Source organism: Notechis scutatus, chromosome 2 (genome assembly GCF_049901735.1).
Source record: "Notechis scutatus isolate UNSWTSFEM ecotype Mainland chromosome 2, rNotScu1.2, whole genome shotgun sequence".
NCBI classification, from domain to species: Eukaryota; Metazoa; Chordata; class Lepidosauria; order Squamata; family Elapidae; genus Notechis; species Notechis scutatus.
The window spans coordinates 8,300,723-8,322,070 of NC_142010.1; the positions used below are offsets into that span (position 1 = coordinate 8,300,723).

The window sequence follows — 21,348 nt, forward strand, 5'->3', positions numbered from 1 at the left end:
ACGTGGGCAGAGAGAAACAGGGATGCATCAGAAAGGGAATCTGGGCAGGTAAGAGAGGCAGATTCAGGTGCTGCATCTCCAAGGAAGCTCAGTTGGATGCCTCTCTGGTCTCCGTAACCCTCAAGATGCCACCGGCCTCCTCCTAGCAGGGTTCACGCCCAGCCACGATCCCTCTGAACCCAGATCCTCTTCCTCCCCTCCAGCCCTTGGGAGGCGGATCCTCCCCAGCAGCCACAGGGGAACGTGGGAACGGTGTTGCCCAACACCAGGCGGCCTCACCCTGGGAGCCGGGCTGCACCAAATGTTGGGCTGCGGGGAAGGAGGGGGGGGGCTTGGAGGGAGGATTTTAAGGGGTTCGGGGAGCCGTTCGCGCAACCGAGGAGGAGAAGCGGCGGCGCAGCGGTTCTCACGGAGCAGAAAACCTTGCGAGGAAAGGCGGGGACTCGGAAGGGGAGGGGGCACAACTGGGGAAACCCCACCTCGCTCTCCTTCCCTCCCCCCAGGAATCCCTCCTCCCTTCCAGCACCTGGGGATTCCCCTCCTCTTCCTCCCCCCTCCTGGTCTGCTCCCACTCTGGCAGCGGCCTTGCCCACCTGGCGCCCCTTGAGTGCCTCTTCCCATGAGGGAATCTCTGCAGCAGTGGTCCCCAACCTTTTTTGTACCAGGGACAAGTTTCAAGCACAAACACTTTTTCAAGGACCGGGGGGGTGGGGGGGTGGGCAAGAATCCGAGTTTGGTGGTTTGCTTGAGGACATTTCATTACCTGACTAGGTAACATCTGATGTTGTTACCTAGTCAGGTAATAAAACGTCTGCCAGCAAACCACCAAGTTCAGGGAGCGCCTCGGCCCTGCCTCCCTCAGCCCCATCCCTCAGGTGTCTCCCTCCCTCCCTCAGGTGTCTGCCTCGTTCCTCTCTCAGTCGCTCTCTCGCTGCTCCACCAGCCCAGGAAGAAACTGCTTCAAAGAAGCCGGAGGGGAGGTGGCTTTTCCTGTCGCCGCAGCACCTCCGAAGCGCCCGTTTACCCCCACCCCGCCCGCCCGCGTGAGGTTCAATCCACAGTGCTCCGTTCTGCCTGCCTGCCTGCCTTCTTCGTTTCGGGGCAGCTTCGGCTGATAAAAAGAGGCGAATAGTTATTATTCTCACCAGAAACGAAGAAGGCAGGCAGGCAGGCAGAACGGAGCACTGTGGATTGAACCGCGCACGGGCGGGGTGGGGGTAAACCGCACGCGGGCGGGCGGGGGGGGTCGGAGGCGCTGCGGCGACAGGAAAAGCCACCCCCCCCGGCTTCTTTGAAGCAGTTTCTTCCTGGGCTGGTGGAGCAGCGAGAGAGCAACTGAGAGAGGAACGAGGCGGGAGGAAACCGAAGCTGCTGAGCCAGAGAGCAGGACAGGCTTCGGTTGCTTCCTCCCTCCCCTTCTTTCATTTGTGTCCTTGATCCCCGATCCCAGCAGCATTCACTGAAGGCGAAGAAAGCCACCATTTTTTAAATTTTTTTTTCTTTGCGGCCCGGTACCGGTCCGCAGCCCGGTGGTTGAGGACCCCTGCTCTGCAGGACTTGATGTAAGAGATGTCGGGAGACCAGGAAGGAGGGCAAGGAGGGGGCGGGATTGGCTCCCACCCCACTTTTCCCCCTTTCCTGCCTCCTCTCTGGGCGCAAAAGCCTTTAACCCCTTCTCTGAAGCCAATAAGGGGAGGGGGCCACTAGGCCGAGGCCGACCAATGCCAAAGTCTCCAGCGAGCCCGTTTGTGGATTAGCTCCCTTACAAAGAAATCCGAAAGGCCCATTGAAATAAACCTTTTGCTTGCTTATTCACAATAAAGGAACCCACCCGTGGAATGGCTTGCCTCTGTGGGTGCTCCCTCAGTGGAGGTTTTGAAGAGCAGATTGGACAGCCAATGGTCCGGAATCAAATAGGGTCCCCTGCTTGGAAACTTGGTCCGGCCCAACTTTTAATGTGTAATTCTGTAATAACTTTATGAACTTTTAGGGCTCAGCATGCAGCTAATCTTCACAGCTAATCTCTCCTGCTCTTCCCTGGGTGAAAGGGGGAGCTGGAAGGTGACTTAAGAATAGGTCCGAGGAGGTAGTTCCGGCCTGCAGCGCTTCGGAGCAGGCAGGAATCCACGACTGTACGCGGTTTCTGCCTGTGTTCACCGCCCGAGTGCCCCGAGCCATCTGGCTTCGGGGCTAAGCCACCTCCGTAGAAGGTGGCGAAGACAGGGGGGGTCTGGCAGGGTCGAGAGATATCGCACCTCTCTTCCCTAGCCGGCTAATCCCCCTTTTCCAAAGGCAGCTGAGCGGCGGTCAGCAATGGCCGCCACATAGAAGAGCTCAGCCGGAAAAAGAAAGTGCAGGAGGAGCTGTGAAGAAGTGAAAGTGATCTTTGCTGACCGGGACAAAGTAACAGTGAAAATACCCTGGAACTTAAAATTTACTAAAGGTACATCGTTTACAGAGTTGTGCTAAGTGGCGAATGGAAGTTAAAGGAAAAGCTTTTTTTCTTTTCACTCTCCTTCCGAACGTGACAGCGATAGAACTTTAAGAGAAATCGGAAAACCCGCATTGGAGGTAATTAAATGCTAAAGGGATATGGATTTCTGAACATTTAAAGAAAAATCTTTTTTGCTGTAAGTGGGAAGGGACAGGGGGGAAAAATTGGAGCAGAATTTGAAAACAAGGAGGAGATTGCCTAGAATTCTAAAGAGCTACTGAACATTAATAAGACTTCTAAAAGATATATCTTAATTGGAACTTTGTGATTAAACAGCAACCCCAGAAAGAGAAATGGAAGAAAGAAAAAAGTACTTAAAAGAAATAGCCTATTTGGATTGTTTGGTGACTTTGGAACTCTTGGGAATTATTTTTGATTAAAAGCACTTGGGTGGTTTTGGAAAAAAAATTTCTCTTTACAATGGCATCGCTTGTGGATGAACTAAAAATTGAATATCAAAAATACAAAAAAGAAGAACAAGAAGGGAAAGATACTTTGGGCACTCTTTTTCAATTTCTAGAAATGGCGGTATGTACCTATGAAAAACTGACTGCGCAGCAGGACGACTGGGATAAAGAAGAAGCCATCTTTGATGAACAAGTGATTCTATTTGGGGAGGAGGAGAAAGAGGAAAAGAAAAAGGGGACTTTAGGACTTGAAAAAACAACCAAAAAAGAGAAAAATGAGGTGAAAGGTGGATACAAGGTTAGAAAACAACAGAAAGGGGGAAAGCAGAAGAAAAGGGAGGCAGAGAGACAAAGGGGTAAAAAGGGCAAGAAGAATAAGCAAGGGATGAGAAGCCTCAATGGTGGGAAGCAAGATTTAAAGAAACAAAATTCATTTAGAGACAATGGGTAAATTTAATTGAAAAAGGGATTCTGTAAAGGTACATAAGATTGTGTTTTTATATGTGTATTTAGAATAAAATGCTTATGATATAAATGAGTATTAATATCTATGATTAGTTTTTTAATGGCATTGATAGTGGTCTTAACTACATTATATACCTATAAATTTGTTCCTTTGTTGTTGTTGTTTTTCCTTATAAAATACATTGTGTAACTTTAGAATGTACTAAACAGAATCCCAATACAAGTTATGTGTTATATCAAGTATTATTAAGTTAGGGGAAAGAGTTAAAGGCGTCATACTCCAATCAGTGTACAGGAGAAGTTTTGTTTAAAAAGATGAATGGATAGCTGGAAATAGAACAGACAAAGAATGATAAGTATTATGATTTGAACTGAGATGAGATAAACAAAATAAAACTAAGAAAGTTAAGAGGGGCGAAGCTATATAGAAAATTGAAAATAGTAATAAGATATGGAATGGTATATAAAATGAATATGATTTTTGAATTTGTGTCTGTACGAAGAGTTTTAACCCGGGACCAAGCAACTTTCAGAAAAGATGTTTTATGTTTTTATGTTGTGTTTGTGTATTGTCCTTGAAAAGCAATAACAATTTTATTAACAAGAAATAAAATTTGAAAAATAGAATGAAAGGGAGAAATAAAGAGAAGTTGGGATAAGATATGAAGTTGAATAGATAATGTAAATATATATATTAAATTGTGTTTGTATGGAAATGTGATAATTTGGAATTATTCTGTTTCTAAATAAGATGTTCTATTGGTTTTTTCAGAAAAGATCTTTTATGTTATTATATTCTATGCTTTGTTTGTTTGTGTATTGCTTTGTAAAAACTAATAAAATTTGTTTAAAAAAAAAAGAATAGGTCCGAGGAGAGGGGGGGAACAAGTCAGGCTGTTTGGTCCCCTCCATGGCTTAGAAGCAGAAAAATAACTACTAGAATATACAGTAGTATTGCAGAATTGGAAAGGATCTTTGAGGTCATCTAATCCAATCCCCTGCTAGAGCAGGAAACCTTATATCATTTCAGACAAGTGACTGTCCAGTGTCTTCTTAAAACCCTCCTGAGGGCTGCAGGCGGCCTTCCAGGCCCAAAACAGGACCTCCGGAGTGCGCCAGGAGACCATTCTTGATTCAGATCAAGTATTCAAAAACACAGTCAAGAGAAATATACGGCTCTCTATTTTTATAAGTGTATAAAACCATGTGTGTGGAGGTGTGGTCTCATGTCACATCCACTATGGCCATATCCACTGCCCGCCACCCCATGGCTCTCCGAGGTCAAACAACCCTGATGCGGCCCTCAATGAAATAAAACCCCTGCTCTAGAAGTTGTGGGTGCTCCCTCAGTAGAGGTTTTTAAGAGCAGATTGGACAGCCGATTGTCTGGAATGGTACAGGGCACGTGTCGCTCCAGAGCCGAATTTGTCTCTTTCATCCTTCTGTTGCGGGTTCCTTTCGTGGCAGTGGGATGAAAGAGCTGTCACCCTGTCGCGACAGTGGCAGTGGCCAGAGCCTTAGTGCAGAAGCGAAGCACCCCTGCACTTGCCTTTGTGGGTCTTCATCGCGAATATTTGCTGCTGCCACTTCTCATGCCTTACGCAGCACAGTGAAATTTAGCGTGCTTCACAATGGGGGGAGGCGGGGTCCCCTTTTCCTGGAGCCCATTACAATGCGGAGACACAATGCGACCCTGCCCCATTCTGCTTGCTCTCGCCTCCTGGATGTCAGTTGCTTTTCCCGCACTTTTCCTGCAGAGCTGCCGGTGTTGTGATACCCCACCTCCCCGCCGGCCATCTGATCTTCAGTGTGCTGATCCTGTGCTTGTTGGCCTCTGGATTCCCACCACCCAGCGCCAGTTCAAGGGTTCCTTCCACCCTTCTCCCTGGGGGGAGAGAGAGAAGAGGAGATAAAAAGAGGGAAGTGAAAGCGAGAGGGGGAAGGAGAGAGGGAGGAAAGAGACAGACAGAGAGGGGGAGAGACATAGACACAGAGATAGAGAGGGGGGAGAGAGAGACATAAAGAAATACAAGTGGGGGGGAAGGGAGTTGTCAAAAAGGTTTTGTGGTTCCCAGTGTTTTTTAACAACCATTATCTGCCGTAATGAATGGCTAGGTAGGAATGGCTAGGGGGTCTTGTGACTTGGTGGGAGTGACATTGAGTCAGCCACACCCACCCAGCTTTTGTGACTCCTAGTGTTTTCTGTGGGAAATGCGTCCAAATGGCTCTTTGAGTGTTTAACTTTGCAGACCCCTGGCCTAGACATATCTAGGTCCTTCAACCCATCGTCATATAATTTTATTAGTAAACTTATTGACTGTACATCTCATAGTTTGAAGCAACTCTGAGCATCTTGCCTTGCCCTAATTTTCATAGCAATACTGACAATACCCATTTTTTCCTTATCGAAAGCTATTGAGAGTTCTTACACAATACATTTTTAAAAATGAAACATTTTCAATTGTAGTTTTTTCTCAAATCACCACCACCAAGGAGGATGCAATAAATACATCGGCATTATGGTGCTGATCTCACCCAGCAGCCATCAAAGGGAAAGAAGCAGGCAGCTCCACAAAAATGAGTTCCCAGCAGAAGTTGCTAATAAAGCTGGAGATGCTGTGATCGAAAGCACAATCCCTTTTTTCAACTCAATATCCCTACAGGTCTTCTCCATAGGGTCCATCTGCAAGACAGAACAGCCTCTACATGAGAAATTTTACACTGCCTTTTTCACAGGGCTTTGGACTAATTCTCCCTTTCCTGAAGGTCAATGAGCCAGAAACTGCACTTATTTTGGCCCACAGGCAGGTGGCAAAATGACAGCTGCTTTCACAAATCCACTGCATGGCCCAGGGATGAATTCCAGGAACAATGAAAATGACGGTTGCTTCCGCAACTCAGTCATGCGGCCCAGGGATGCACGTCCTGCCCTCTTTCCCCAAAATGAGGTTCAGTGATCTTCAAAAGGTAAGGAAGAGGACACTGTGAAGCCTGCTGGGGTGGGTCTAAGTGAGGTCTAAGGACTGCACGAACCCAGTGGGAGTGGGGAAAAGCCTGTGGGGACCTTGCAAGGGGCGAGGGAGAAAGAAGCCAGTGGAGAATCAATGGAAAAGGGAAAGGACTGGAGTGATCAAAGGGTTGAGGTAGAGGAAGCCTTGGGAATGCAAGCCTGGGCCTTGTCTATGCCTCCAACCCTGAGCTGTTCCACTTAATAACTCACACATTCATTGAATACCTTTACGAGGAGAGAGGGGGTGGGGGTAATGAAGCAAAGCAGTCCCGTTTAACTGTGATTGCAACATAAAAGCGTAATTGATAGGCCCCGTTGCACTTGTATCTCAAGGAGTACGTGTATGGTGGTTGGGAAATTCTGGCACTCAAAATACGGAGGACACCAAGATAGAAGATGGAAACTCCAATTCTGGGAATTCAATAATCAATATAAAAAGACCACCTGAAAGCCTTTTTGAAGAATTCCATATTTGTGCAAAAAGAAATATCCAGAAAGTTCTGCAGATCACCAGAAACATGTCATTACTTTTTATCATGACTGTGAGTCCTCTGGTGTGTCACCAGGCTGGAATTCTGACTGAAACTTTTTCCACTCTGGACCAGGGGTCTTTAAAATTGACAGCTTTAAGACTTCTGGACTTCAACTCCCAGAATTCCTCTTCCAGTCATGTTAGCTCAGGAATTCTGGGAGTTGAAGTCTACAAGTATTAAACTTGCCAAGTTTGAAGACCGTTGCTCTGAGGACTCATATGGTTTCTCTGATATGTTAAAAGGTTGGAATTTTGACTGAAACTTTTCCCACAATCTCAACATTTCTACCATTTGTCTTGGGAATGTGTCATTAGTCCGGAATTTTGATTAAAACTTCTGCCACAATATGGACACTCATACAATTTGTACATGTGAGTTCTCGGGTTTGTCATCAGGTGGGAATTCCTACTGAAATGTTTCCCACAATTTGGGCACTCATATGAAATCTCTCCTATGTGAGTCCTCTAGTGTGTCTCCAGGTGGGAATTCTGACTGAAACTTTTTCCAAAGTCTGGGCATTCATGCAGCTTGTCTCCTGTGTGAGCCTTCTGATGTTGAAGAAGGCTGGAATTCTGATTGAAACTTTTCCCACATTCTGGACACTCATATGGCTTGTCTCCTGTGTGAGTCCTCTGGTGCTTCACAAGGTTGGAATTATCACTGAATCTTTCCTACACTCTGGACATTCAAAAGGTTTCTCTCCTGTGTGAGTCTTCTGGTGTTGCGTAAGGCTGGAATTCTGACTGAAACTTTTCCCACAACGTGGACACTCATAAGGTTTCTCTCATGTGAGTCCTCTGGTGTGACACCAGCTGGAAATTCCGACTGAAACATTTGCCACAATCTGGACATTGATATGGTTTTTATCCTGTGTGAATACTCTGGTGCATCAGGAGGAATTTGGAATTCTGACTGAAACATTTTCCACATTCTGGACATTCATATGGCTTGTTTCCAGTGTGAGTAGTCTGGTGTTTCACAAGGTTGGAATTCTGACTGAAACTTTTCCCACAATCTGTACACTCATACGGTTTGTCTCCTGTGTGAGTCCTCTGGTGTGACACCAGCTGGAAATTGCGACTGAAACATTTCCCACAATCTGGACATACATATGGTTTTTCTCCTGTGTGAATCCTCTGGTGCATCAGGAGGTTAGAATTCTGACCAAAACTTTTCCCACAATCTGGACACTCATACGGTTTGTCTCCTGTGTGAATCCTCTGGTGTTTCAAAAGGTTGGAATTATGACTGAAACATTTCCCACATTCTGGACATTCATATATTTTTTCTCCTGTGTGAGTCGTCTGGTGTGTAATGAGGCTGGAATTCTGACTGAAACTTTTCCCACAATCTGGACATTCATACGGTTTTTCTCCTGTATGAGTCCTCTGGTGTGTAGCAAGGCTGGAATTCCGACGGAAACATTTCCCACAATCTGGACATTGATACGGTTTGTCTCCTGTGTGAATCCTCTGGTGTGTCACAAGGTTGGAATTCTGACTGAAGCTTTTCCCACAATCTGGACACTTATAGGGTTTGTCTCCTGTGTGAATCCTCTGGTGGGTCACCAACTGGGAATTCTCACTGAACCTTTTCCCACATTCTGGACATTCATACGGTTTGTCTCCTGTGTGAATCCTCTGGTGTGTCACAAGGTTGTAATTCCTACTGAAACTTTTCCCACACTCTGGACACTCATATGATTTCTGTCCTGTGTGAGTCCTCTGGTGTTGAACAAGTTTCAAATTATGAGTGAAACCTTTCCCACACTCTGGACACTTATACGGTTTGTCCTCTGTGTGAGCCTTCTGGTGTTTTATCACACTATAAATATAACTGAAGCGTTTCTCATATTCTGGACATTCATATGGTTTTTCTCCGATGTGAGTCCTCTGGTGTGTCACAAGGCTGGAATTATGACTGAACCTTTTCCCACACTCTAGACACTCATAAAGTTTCTCTCCTGTGTGAGTCCTCTGGTGTTTCACAAGGCTGGAATTCTGACTGAAACTTTTCCCACAATCTGGACACTCATACGGCCTGTCTCCTGTGTGAGTCTTCCGGTGTGTCACCAGGTTGGAATTCTGACTGAAACATTTCCCACATTCTGGACATTCATATATTTTTTCTCCTGTGTGAGTCGTCTGGTGTGTAACGAGGCTGGAATTCCGACTGAAACTTTTCCCACAATCTGGACATTCATACGGTTTTTCTCCTGTGTGAATCCTCTGGTGTATAATGAGGCTGGAATTCCGACTGAAACTTTTCCTACACTCAGGACATTCATACGGTTTGTCCTGGGAATGAGTCCTCTCATTTGTCATTAGGTCAGAATTCTGACTGAAACTTTTGCCTCAATCTGGACAGTAATACATTTTATACGGTGTGAGTTCTCTGGTGTGTCATCAGGTGGGTATTCTGATTTAAACTTTTGCCAGTCAGGACAATCATATAATTTCTCTCCAGTGTGAGTCCTCTGATGTGTCACCAGGTTGGTGATATTCTTGAGGTCATATATATGTGTGATCATTTGTTTAATGGTGCTTTATTTCCACCTGTTTTCCTCCTCACAGGGCCAGGCCTCCACCACAGTCTGCCCTATGTGGCTATCCAATAGACCTTTTTCTCCCTGCTGACTTACAGAGATACCCCTCTTTTTCTGAATGAAATACAATCTCCCTTGATCTTTCATGTAACGTATTCTTGAGTTTCTCACACTCTACTTTTTCTAGGTTGAAATCTCCTCTTAATTTTCTCTCGCTGTCTCTCAACTGCTGGGAAAAGGGAAGAATTTTGTGGTTTTCTGAAGGAAATGGAAAATATTTTGATTTCTTGCTGGCTTTGGTTTTTTTCCCAGTGTTGCTTGTTATTCTCAATTTTCCAGAGTGCTCTTATTGCCATCCTCTTTGTCTGTAAGATTCAAAGAAACATGTAACTTTAATTCTTTATGAAATAGTTGCTGAAGATGTGAAAAAGAGGAAAAAAGTATACATTACAATGAATAAGCAAACATGCCACTTTAAAGAATAACCTCTTACATTAGTTATGATTCATTTGACACATTTTTGTCCAGGTTCAAATATGCATTCCCTCATGAAATTCCCCTTTTCACTTTGGTGATTCACAAATTCTTAGCAGTGCAAAGGCTTATCATGAACTATATCTGGAAATGCTGGGGATACATTGTACAGATGTAAATACATGCATACAAAGAGAAATACAGATATACATTGCCTATCTGTATGTATGTGGAAAATGCATGTGTTTTAGCCTGAAAATTATCCCAAATTGGTTACAGTTGAACCTTCTGAGCCACTCTGGTGACATCCGAATTGAAGTAGTGCTCACTGACTGACTGCAATTGGGACTAGCATCTGTGTTAGTAAGCAGCCCAATTGTTAAGCATTATGTCATATGACAATGTCAACTTACATACCATGCTTGTTGGCTTTACAGAAAGGGAATGCTGTGAAAGCGAAGGTGGAAAGACACAGAGAAATTCTGTGCCTTAAATAGACAGAATTTTGAGAAAACCTGAAAATTGGAAAGGGAAGATGGTAATGGAATAACTAGAGGAAGCAGGACTGGGTCAATAGAATATAAATTAAAAACTCTCCACAGGGCATTTTATACCAACAACTGAAGCCTCTTTGGAGCTCAACCAACCTGCCTCTTGTGCACATCAGTCTCCCTTCCTCAAAATGCTCTGCAGGCATTTTGGGCAAGACATCCCAAGCCTAACCTTTCACTTAACCTGAAATGTGTTTATCTTTCTCAATACAGTGCATTCAGAAAGTATTCAGGCCCTCTTTACAGTTATCAATTTTGTTATGCTGCAGCTTGATTCTACAGTTGTTTAACTTCATTTTCCCCCTCCTTAATCTACATAGTCTGTAAATTTAGTAAAAAGAAAAAAAACTGAAATATCACATTGGCATAAATATTCAGACCCTTTGCAACAGCACTTGAAATTTAGTTCAGGTGCCTCCCATTTCCCTTGATTGTTGATGACATGGTTCCACACCTTGATTGGAGTCTACCTGGGGTAAATTAACTTGATTGAACATGATTTGTAAATTCCCCTCTCCACAGAAGGCCTCATAGCTGACAATGCATACTGTAGCAGAACAGTAGCTGTGAGGTTAAAGGAACTGCCTGCAGAGTTCAGAGACAGCATTATTGCAAGGCACAGGTCTGGGGAAGGCTCCAGTAAAATTTCTGCTCCACCGAAGGTTCCTAAGGGACAAGTGGCCTCCATAATTCTCCAATGAAAAATGTTTGGCACAACCAGGACTTTTCCAAGAGCTGGTCGCCCGGTCAAACTGAGCAATTGAGGTAGAAGGGCCTAAGATGGTCACTCTGACTGAGCCTCAGAGATCCTGTGTGGAGATGGGACAGAGTTCCAGAAGGACAACCATCATTGCAGCCCTCCACCCTTCTGAGCATTATGGCAGAGTGACTACACAGAAGCCTCTCCTCAGTGCACAACGCATGGAAGCCTGCTTGGAGTTTGCAAAAAAGCACCTGAAGAACTCTGTGAGGAACAAGATTCTCCGGTCTGATGAAATTAACCTGTCACTTCTAAATGTTACGTGTGGAGAAACCCAGGCACTGCTCATCACCTGCCCAATGTCATCCCAACAGCAAAGCATGGTGGTGGCAGCATCACGCTGTGGGTGTGTTTCTCAGCTGCAGGGCCTGGGAGATTGGTCAGGGTTGAGGGAAAGCTGAATGGAGCAAAGCACAGGGATATCCTCAATGAAAACCTGTTCCACAGTGCTCAGGACACCCAAGACAGCATAGCAGTGGCTTAGGGACAACTCTGTGAATGTCCTAGAGGGGCCCAGCCAGAGCTCTGACCTGAACCTTATTGAATATCGCTGGAGGAATCCGAAAATGGCTCTCCACCGATGGTCGCAGCCAACCTGAGGGATCTTGAGAGGATTTGCAAGGAAGATCGGCAGAAAATCCCCTGATCCAGGTGCAAAAAGCTTATCCCCTCATACCCAAAAAGACACGAGGCTGTAATTGCTGAGTGAAAGATCTGAATATTTATGCCAATACGGTTTTTCAGCGTTTTTTAAAAAATTTTAAGACAATTACAGACATTTTCTAAAATTCTGTATTCACTTTGTCATGTACAGGAATGAGGAAAAATTAATGTCAACAAGTATAAGATCAGAAAAATCTCGGCTGCAGTTTTAAATCGTGCAGCAAAAGGATAAAAACGTTTGGGGAGAGAAAGACTTTGCTGCAGCAGCCCGCATGTTTCATTCCTGTCCCTTCGCTGCTTCCAGGCCGTGGAGGATCCCAAAGGGCCCGACTTGCTCCCGGCTTCTCCTCCGACCTGCCCTCCACTCACCTCCCAGGAGCCGCTTCGACCCTCCAAGCATCACAAGAGGCTCTGCCGACGCCATTATCCTCCCGTGGCTGAGCCGGAAGAGGAACTTCCTCTGTCCTCCTCCTCCACATCCTCTCTAGCAATCTAATACTCTATCGTTTCAATTCGTTCCAGCTCGGCCTCTCTCCCTTCCGGTGTAATGTCAATACTAGCGATGCCTCTGCTGTGTTCTTATTCTCTGCTTTCCAGGCGCGAGTGTTGCTTCTTTGTAAAGCGCCATCTAGCGACATGTGGTTGAAAATCTCCCTCGTCCTATTTTTTTATTTATTTATTTATTTTATTTATTTTTGTCAATTGCTTACAAGATATTAGGTATAAGTAAAAACATTGTTATGAATACATGGATAACATATAAGAAAAATAAAAAATAAAAGAAACAATAGGACAGGTACGGTGGACACATTGGTGCATTTATGCACGCCCCCTACAGACCATTTAGGAAAGGGGTGAGATCAATAGAAGACACTCCAATGTCAACAGGTAGGACATTGCAATGTTTGATTTTATATACTATACTTAGATCGGACTGAAGGCAGCATAGTTTTTGGGTTTGGGGAAGAAACCACAGTCAGGTAGAATATTCCAGACATTGACCACTCTGTTGCTGAAGTCGTATTTCCTGCAGTCAAGTTTGGTGCGATTACCCTTGAGTTTGTATCTATTGTTTGCTCTTGTGTTGTTATGGTTGAAGCTGAAGTATTCATTGACAGGTAGGACATTGCAATGTTTGATTTTATATACTATACTTAGATCGGACTGAAGGCAGCATAGTTCTAGATTTTCTAGGTCTAGAATTTCGAGTCTGGTGGCATAAGGAATTCTGCAACAAGTAGAGGAGTGGAGAACTGTTCTTGTGAAATATTTCTGGACTTTCTCAACTGTGTTAATATCAGATACGTAATGTGGGTTCCAGACTGATGAGCTGTATTCAAGTATTGGTCTAGCAAATGTTTTGTATTCTCTAGTTATTAGTGTAATATTACCAGAGAAATAGCTACGTAGGATTAGGTTAACAACTCTTAACCCCTTTTTGGCTATGTAGTTACAGTGGGCTCTAGCAATTAGGTAATTTGAGATGAGTACTTTAAGATCCTTGACAGAGTTTGGATCATCAACAAGATGACTATTCAGCCTGTATTTTATTTTCTGATTTTTTTTGCCAATATGTAAGACAGAGCATTTATTTGTTGAGATTTGAAGTTGCCATTTCTTTGACCATTCTGATACATAGTCAAGGTCTTTTTGAAGGGTAGCAGTATTGTCTGTAGTGTTGAATAGCTTTACATCATCAGCGAAGAGAGTGCAGTTGCTCTTGATATGATCACAGAGGTCATTTATGTAGAGTATGAAAAGTGTTGGTCCTAGAACCACTGCCTTGGGAGATACCACTATTGACAAGTACAGAATTTGATAGGACACTCCCAATTTTGACCATTTGTTGTCTGTTTGACAGAAATGCTTCTGTGCAGTTATGCAGGTGTCTAGAGATACCATAAGATTTTAGTTTTAGGAGTAGTTTGTCGTGTACCACTGAATCAAAGGCTTTACAGAAGTCTATTGCTTTGCCCTGATCGAGTTGTATAGTCCATATGTTTTTGCAGTGTAAGAGTTGCAGAATACAGGATAGTTTTTTCCTGAAACCAAATTGTTTATTAGAGAGTAGGTTGTTTGTCTCTAAGTGAAGGATAATGGATTGGTTAATAATTAATTCCATAACTTTACAGGTGACGCAGCATAAAGAGATTGGTCTGTAATTTTCAACTAGGCTGGGGTCTCCCTTTTTGAAGATGGGGATGACCATGGCTTGTGACCATAGTTTTGCCAAGGAGTTGGTCCTGAAAGATTTTTCAAAGATTATGCTTAGAGGTTTGGCTATGGCAGTGGATAGCTTTTTAAAGAAGTATGCACATATTCCATCCGGTCCAATAGATAGAGATGGTTTTAGATTGCGTAGTGCTTTTTCAACATTGTCATCTGTAAAATTGATATGTGTTAGATCATTGTATTTTTCTGTGGTTCGACTAGGAAATACTGGGCATGATCCATTGCTGTTTACAAATACTGAGCCAAAGAATGTGTTAAAGAGGTTGGCCTTAATAGTGTCGTCGTTGCAGTTTTTACCATTAGGTCCTTTCAGGACCTAATCTCTACCCTACAGCGTTTGTAAGAGGCTTTCATGGATTCTGTCCTTCCTTTGGTGCCATCAAGTCGTATTTGGCTTCCACCGAGCACAGGAATAGCTTTCATCCATGACAATCTATGCTATACTTTTCTTTCAGGTCTCCCAAGAGTTGCGGGAGAGGATTCAATTTTTTAAACAACCGGTTCTGTGAGCGTGGCTTGTTCATGTGACTGGGTGGGTGTGACTTGGGGGTCATGTGACTTGATGGGCGTGGCTTGGTGGTCATGTGACTAGGTGAGGCACAAAAATAACCCACGTCTCCTACTGGAGATGGGGTTGGAATAGATTACCTCTGAGGTCCCTTCCAGCCCTGGATTGATGCATCTAGTACCAGGGTTTGTGGTCCTTCCTTCGTCTCCTTCTGCTCGCTCGCTCTCTCCCTCACTCCATATGTCATTCACTTTCTCTTCCCTCTTTCTTCCTTTCCTTCCTTCCTTCCTTCCTTCCTTCCTTCCTTCCTTCCTTCCTTCCTTCCTTCCTTTCTTTCTTCTTTCGTAGGAAATCAGCACCCGTCTCTCTCCTAGAAAATATTCTAGGAAATATTAAAAAGGCAGAATATTTCCCCTAAAAGGGAAGTAGAAACTCAGAGAGGCAGAAACTTACCCCCGCAACCTTTGCTAATGGGTGGGCCATTAAGGCCTGGGCCAAAGAATTCTACATAACAAAGGCCTCTACCCATCTTACCACCTGGCCTGGGGAGATTGCATTAGCCAGCACTCAGGTGAAGCCATGGGGTCCAGACAAAGCCTTCAAAGTTAGCTAAGACCCCCTCCCCTAGGAGTCTGACAGCCAATCTGATACATTTCTTACACAAGAACAGAAAACACGAAGGTGGGGCCCAACAGAAGGTATATAACTAAGGGTCTCTCAGCATATCAATCCTTCTTTTCCTTCACCCAACATCTTGAAGCATGTGATTGTCCTTTTCACTTTGGAGCCATGTCATCCTGTCCACCATTAAACCATCTTTCCAAACAGCCTGCATGTTTCCAGTGTCATTCTCCCCACTTGGAACTAAACCAAGAAGGATATTTCTTCCAACATTTACTTACTTACTTACTTACTTACTTACTTACTTACTTACTTACTTTCTTCCTTCCCTTCCTTTTGTTGACAGAAATATCCTTCTGGGTTCAGTTCCAAGTGGAGAAAAAGACACTGGAAAAGGGGAGGCTGCTTGGAAGGTTTAATGGTGGACAGGACCACAGGGCCTGGAGCTCCACAGTGAAAAGAAGAGATCAATAAAAAGGTGAGAAGAGAAGGTCAAGAAGGGCTGAGTTGCTGAGAGTGCCTGGGTTTTATAACCTTTGTTGGGCCTGCCTTTAGTGTTTCCTGTTCCTGTGTAAGAAATGTATCCCATTGGTTGTCCGACTCCCAGGGGACAGGGTCCTTAGCTAACTTTGTAGTGTCAGATCCGTGTATCTGTCATTTCTTCAGTGGAAGAAGAAAAGTGGGAGGAGGCTGATAAAGAAATCCTTTCTTGATGTAACCTGAATATATTTAACCTTATATCGAATTTGTATAACCCACACATGATACAATGGAGGGAGAAAGCCAGATGGCCAGATCCTATCACCTCCGAGAGGCACAGCCAGGAGATGAGAAGATCATAAAAATTCCACAGTGAGATGTATCCAGGGAATCTCTGGAAAAAGTTTGTTCTAAAAACGGGGTGGGGTGGGGATTAGATATGTCCTGGGAAACTGTGAGAAAGATCGTTCCTACAGAAGGGGTGGGAGTGGAATTAACATACTGGCTTTTGTTTCTCTAAATAAACATCGAGATAAGGAGAGGGGTTCTAAACTCCCTTATGTATCCCTGTATGCCTGAGGGACCTCAGACGCTGCTTTGAACTCCTACATGAATGTCTCATCTCAATAAAGGATTCCTTTTTGATACGTTTTGATATGTTTTCAGAAGTTCATTCTAGTGAATGGGAAAAATTCTGTAGCCTGACATAAAGCAGTATCACCAATAGAGGTCAGCCTGGAGAGGAAATTAAAAAAAAAAAACCTTCACTCTACCGAGGGGACCCTGCAAGAAAGGAAAATGGCTGAGTACAGCAAGGACCAAGGGGAAGCTGAATGCTGGGGAGAAACCTTGACAGTTACCCAGCCAAATACTGACTCGGTGTACCCCATCAAAGATAGCGAAGCTGCCTACGAAAATTCCACAAAGCCCCGGTGCTTTATAGGTGTAGGAAAAACAGACAGCTGGGACGGAAGAACCAGAGGAGTAACCCTCACCCGGGGCAATCGTAAACCCGGGTGGAAATTGGAGCTGGAAGCCCTATCGAATCAGAAAGAATGGGACGAGGAGCCACCGGCCAACCCGAATGAGACGGTACATAAATAAGCAGACAAAAAACACTGCGACCCTAAACCTTTCAAGATTGGGGACCATGTATATTTGTCCACAAAATTCTTACAATCATTAAGAAATTAGGACCAAAATTCATTGGCCTATTCCCCACCTCCAGAATTATTAACCCTGTGACGGTAGAGCTTCAACTTCCAAAAACACTTAGGCAGATTCATCCAGTATTTCACTGTAGCTTGCTCAAACCGGAGATCACTTCAAGCCTCAGACCCCCCCCCCCTTCCCATACCTCCAACCCTGATCATGGTACATGAGGAACAACATTTTGAAATTAAAGATATCCTTGATTCACGCACCCACCGTGGATCCACACAATATTTAGTAGCATGGAAACACCTTCCTTCTTCAGAAAATGAGTGGGTAGCCAAACGCCACATAAAAGCACCCATATTACTACGTAAGTTCCACCAAAAATATCCTGTTGAACCATCCTGAAATGCAAATGTAATGCATGATTTTTTATTTTTCCAGGTAGACCTATCTGTTTTTTAAGGAGGGCAGGAGGTCAGATCCATGTATTTGTCATTTCTTCAGTGGAAGAAGAAAAGGGGGGGGAGGCTGATAAATAAATCCTTTCTTGATGTAACCTGAATATATTTAACCTTATATCGAATTTGTATAACCCACACATGATACAATGGAGGGAGAAAAGCCAGATGGCCAGAACCTATCACCTCCGAGAGGCACAGCCAGGAGATGAGAAGATCATAAAAATTCCACAGTGAGATGTATCCAGGGAATCTCTGGAAAAAGTTTGTTCTAAAAACGGGGTGGGGGAAAATTAGGTATGCCCTGGGAAACTGTGAAAAAGATCATTCCTTACAAAAGGGGTGGGGAGGAATTAACATAGTGGCTTTTGTTTCTCTAAATACACATCGAGTGTGAGGGGTTCTAAACTCCTTTATGTATCCCTGTATGCCTGAGGGACCTCAGACGCTGCTTTGAACTCCTACATGAATTGTCTCATCCGAATAAAGGATTCCTTTTTGATACGTTTTGATACGTTTTCAGAAGTTCATTCTTGTTGAGTGAATGGGAAAAGTTCTGTAGCCTGACAGGGCTTTTCCCTTACATGGGCAGAGAGAAACAGGGATACAGCAGTCACCAGAAAAGGAATCTGGGGAGGTAAGAGAGGCAGATTCAGGTGCTGAATTTCAATGGAAGGCTACTTGGATGCCCCTCTGGTCTCCATCACCCTCGAGATGCCACTGGCCTCCTCCTAGCAGGGTTCCAGCCCTTCGAGGGAGGCCCTCCAGACACGATCCCTCTGAGCCCAGATCCTCTTCCTCCCCTCCAGACCCTGGGAGGCAGATCCTCCCCAGCAGTTACAGGGGAACATGGGAAAGGCAGCAGCCTCACCCTGGGAGCCAGATTGCACCAAATGGTGGGCTGTGGGGAAGGAAAGTGGGGGGCTTGGAGGGAGGATTTTAAGGAGCTCGGAGAGCTATTTGCAGAAGCAGAAAATGAGGAGAAGCGGCGGCGCAGCGGGTTCCCATGGAGCAGAAAACCTTACAAGGAAAGGTGGAGACTTGGAAGGTGAGGGGGCACAATTGGGGAAACTCCACCTTGCTCTCCTTCCCTCCCCCAAGGAATCCCTCCTCACCAGTGATGGGATTCAAAAATGTTTACTATTGGTTCTGTGGGCCTGGCTTAGTGGGCATGTGACTGGGTGGGCGTGGCTGGCGGGAGTGGTGGTGGTCATATGATTGGGTGGGCGTGGCGAACTTGACATCACTTATGTCAAGGGTTGTCTTGCCTAGCTTCTCACCTCAAAGGCCTCAATGTGCTACAATTTCCCTGTCTATTTACTGCTACTTCTGAACATCTAAAATACACTATTTAATCCTATGTATATATGCCATAAGTGTACATACATATTACATAGCGTATTGTGCGTATAGGCACACAAAAAGATACATTATGTACTATATATACTGTATGTGTACGTATGTGCACATTCACACCACACACACACAGCTCTTCTAAAACTATACATATTCAACCTCACTTACTGTATTTGGAAAAATATACCCAGAGTCCACTTTCTGCCATGCATTTAACTATAACTTCTGTACATTAGAACATTACACACGCATTCACATCTTCTTACCTAGCTTGCACATGATTGTTAGAGCCAGGAGATGTCATGGATTTAATAAAATGTGGTGAAACTCACTTAACAATGCTCTCGCTTAGGAACCAAAATTTTGGGCTCAATTGTCATCATAAGTCAAGGACTATCTCTGCCTTCCTCTGCATGGCAGCCTTGTCCTAGTAAACTCCTTCTCCTTCCTGGCAATTTTCCTCTCTGTTAGAGACAACAAAATAATTCAGACAATATAAAGTTTCCTGCTGGAGCAGGGGGTTGAACTAGATGGCCTCCAAGTTCCCATCTAACGCTCCTGTGCCCCGTTTTTGCTCCCGGGAGGCTGCAGGGAGGCTTACTAGGCCCAAAATGGGGTTCAGGGATGCACCAAAAGAAAGAGAGACAGAGAGAGAGAGAAAGAGGGAGGGATGGGAAAAAGAAAGGGAGGGGAGAAAGAAAGAGAAAAAATAAGAGGGAAGGAGGGAAGGGAGAAATAAATAGAAAAAAGAAAGAAAGAGAAGGAGGGAATGGAAAAGGAAAGAAAAAAGAAAAAAGAGGGGAGGGGGAGGGAAGGGAGAAAGAAAGAGGGAGAGAAGGGAGAAAGAAAGGAAGGGAAGGAGAAAGAAAGAAAGAAAGAAAGAAAGAAAGAAAGAAAGAAAGAAAGAAAGAAAGAAAGAAAGAAAGAAAGAAAGAAAGGAAGGAAGGAAGGAAGGAAGGAAGGAAGGAAGGAAGGAAGGAAGGAAGGAAGGAAGGGGAGGGGAGAAAGAAAGAAAGGGAGGGAAGAGGGAGGGGGAGAAAGAAAGAGAAAAAGAAAGAGGGAGGGAAGGGAGAAAGAAAGAGGGAGAGAAGGGAGAACGAAAGTGAAGGAAGTTAGCACCCACCCCTCTCCTAGAAAATTGAAATAGCCTAGGAAATATTAAAAAGGCAGAATACTTCCCCTAAAAAGAGAAGTAGAAACTCAGAGAGGCAGAAACTTTGTCAATGGGCCATTAAGGCCTGAGCCAGTCTATTCTACATAACAACAGATAGGATTCGCCCCCAACCCATCTCACCACTAGGCATCTGGGAAGATTACATCAGCCAGCACTCAAACAAGCCTGGGACACAGACAAAGCCTTCATGTCAGGCTACAGAACTTTCTCCCATTCAATTAGCGAGAATGAACTTCTGAGAACCAAACAGAAGGATCAAAAGGAATCCTTTATTGAGATGAGACAATTCATGTAGGAGTTCAAAGCAGCATCTGAGGTCCCTCAGGCATACAGGGATACATAAGGGAGTTTAGAACCCCTCACACTCCATGTGTATTTAGAGAAACAAAAGCCACTATGCTAATTCCCCTCCCACCCCTTCTGTAGGAACATCTTTTTCACAGTTTCCCAGGACATATCTAATTCCCCCCCACCCCCGCCACCTTTTTAGAATGAACTTTTTCCAGAGATTCCCCGGATACCTCTCACTGTGGAATTTTTAGGGTCTCTTCATCTCCTGGCTGTCTCTCTCAGAGGTGATAAGTTCCGGCCATCTGGGTTTTATCTCTCCATTGTATCATGTGTAGGTTTTACAAATTCGATATAAGATTCAATATATTCAGGTTACATCAAGAAGGATTTCTTTATCAGTCCCCCCTCCTTTTCTTCTTCCATTGAAGAAATGACAGATACTTGGATCTGACATCCTGCCCTCCTTAAAAAACAGATAGGTCTACCTGGAAAAAACTAAAATCATGTGTTACATTTGCAATTTAGGATGGTTTATCAGGGTATTTTAGGTGGAACTTTCATAGTAATGTGGGTGTTTTTATATGTTGTTTGGTTACCCACTCATTTTCTGAGGAACAAAGGTGTTTCCAAGCTACTAAATATTGTGTGGATCCACGGTGAGTGCGCAAATCAAGGATATCTTTAATTTCAAAATGTTGTTCCCCATTTACCATGATGGGAGTTGGAGGTGTGGAAAGGGGAGGGGGTCTGAGGCTTGAAGTGATCTCCGGTTTGAGCAAGCTACAGTGAAATACTGGATGAATCTGCCTAAGTGTTTTGTGGAGTCGAAGCTCTACCGTCACGGGGTTAATAACTTTGGAGATGGGGAATGGGCCAGTGAATTTTGGCCCTAGTTTCTTAGAGGGTTGTAATGATTTTAAGAATTTTATGGACAAATATACATGGTCCCCAATCTTGAAAGGTTTAGGATCGCAGCATTTTTTGTCTGCTTGAGTTTTGTAAACTTGTAAAGTTTTGTAAGCTTCCTGTAAAGATTACTACTGGCCACATGGCTTGTAAGTTATCCACCCACTCCTTAAGGGAGGGGATTTCAGGTTCTTTGGTGGGTAGTTCCGGCATAGGGTTGAATTCTTGGCCCGTGGCTACCTGGAATGGGGTGAACCCCGTG

General features: G+C 44.4%; 2 protein-coding genes across 2 annotated transcripts in view; one reads left to right on the top strand and one right to left on the bottom strand.

Moving 5' to 3' along the window:
* Positions 1 to 21,348, top strand: part of LOC148131688 (uncharacterized) — a 221,946-nt gene that overhangs the window by 186,492 nt on the left and 14,106 nt on the right. The window lies entirely within an intron of this gene.
* Positions 7,446 to 12,370, bottom strand: LOC148131692 (uncharacterized). The gene is made up of 2 exons (XM_087953175.1): positions 12,272 to 12,370; positions 7,446 to 9,819 (listed from the first exon to the last, which is right to left on the bottom strand). Exon 2 carries the CDS (start codon positions 9,231 to 9,233, stop codon positions 7,773 to 7,775), a length of 1,461 nt encoding a protein of 486 aa, XP_087809301.1. The 5' UTR covers positions 9,234 to 9,819; positions 12,272 to 12,370; the 3' UTR covers positions 7,446 to 7,772.

Excerpts from the sequence above, each read along its gene's own strand:
- LOC148131692 (XM_087953175.1), bottom strand. The coding sequence starts at position 9,233 with ATGACAAATGAGAGGACTCATTCCCAGGACAAACCGTATGAATGTCCT.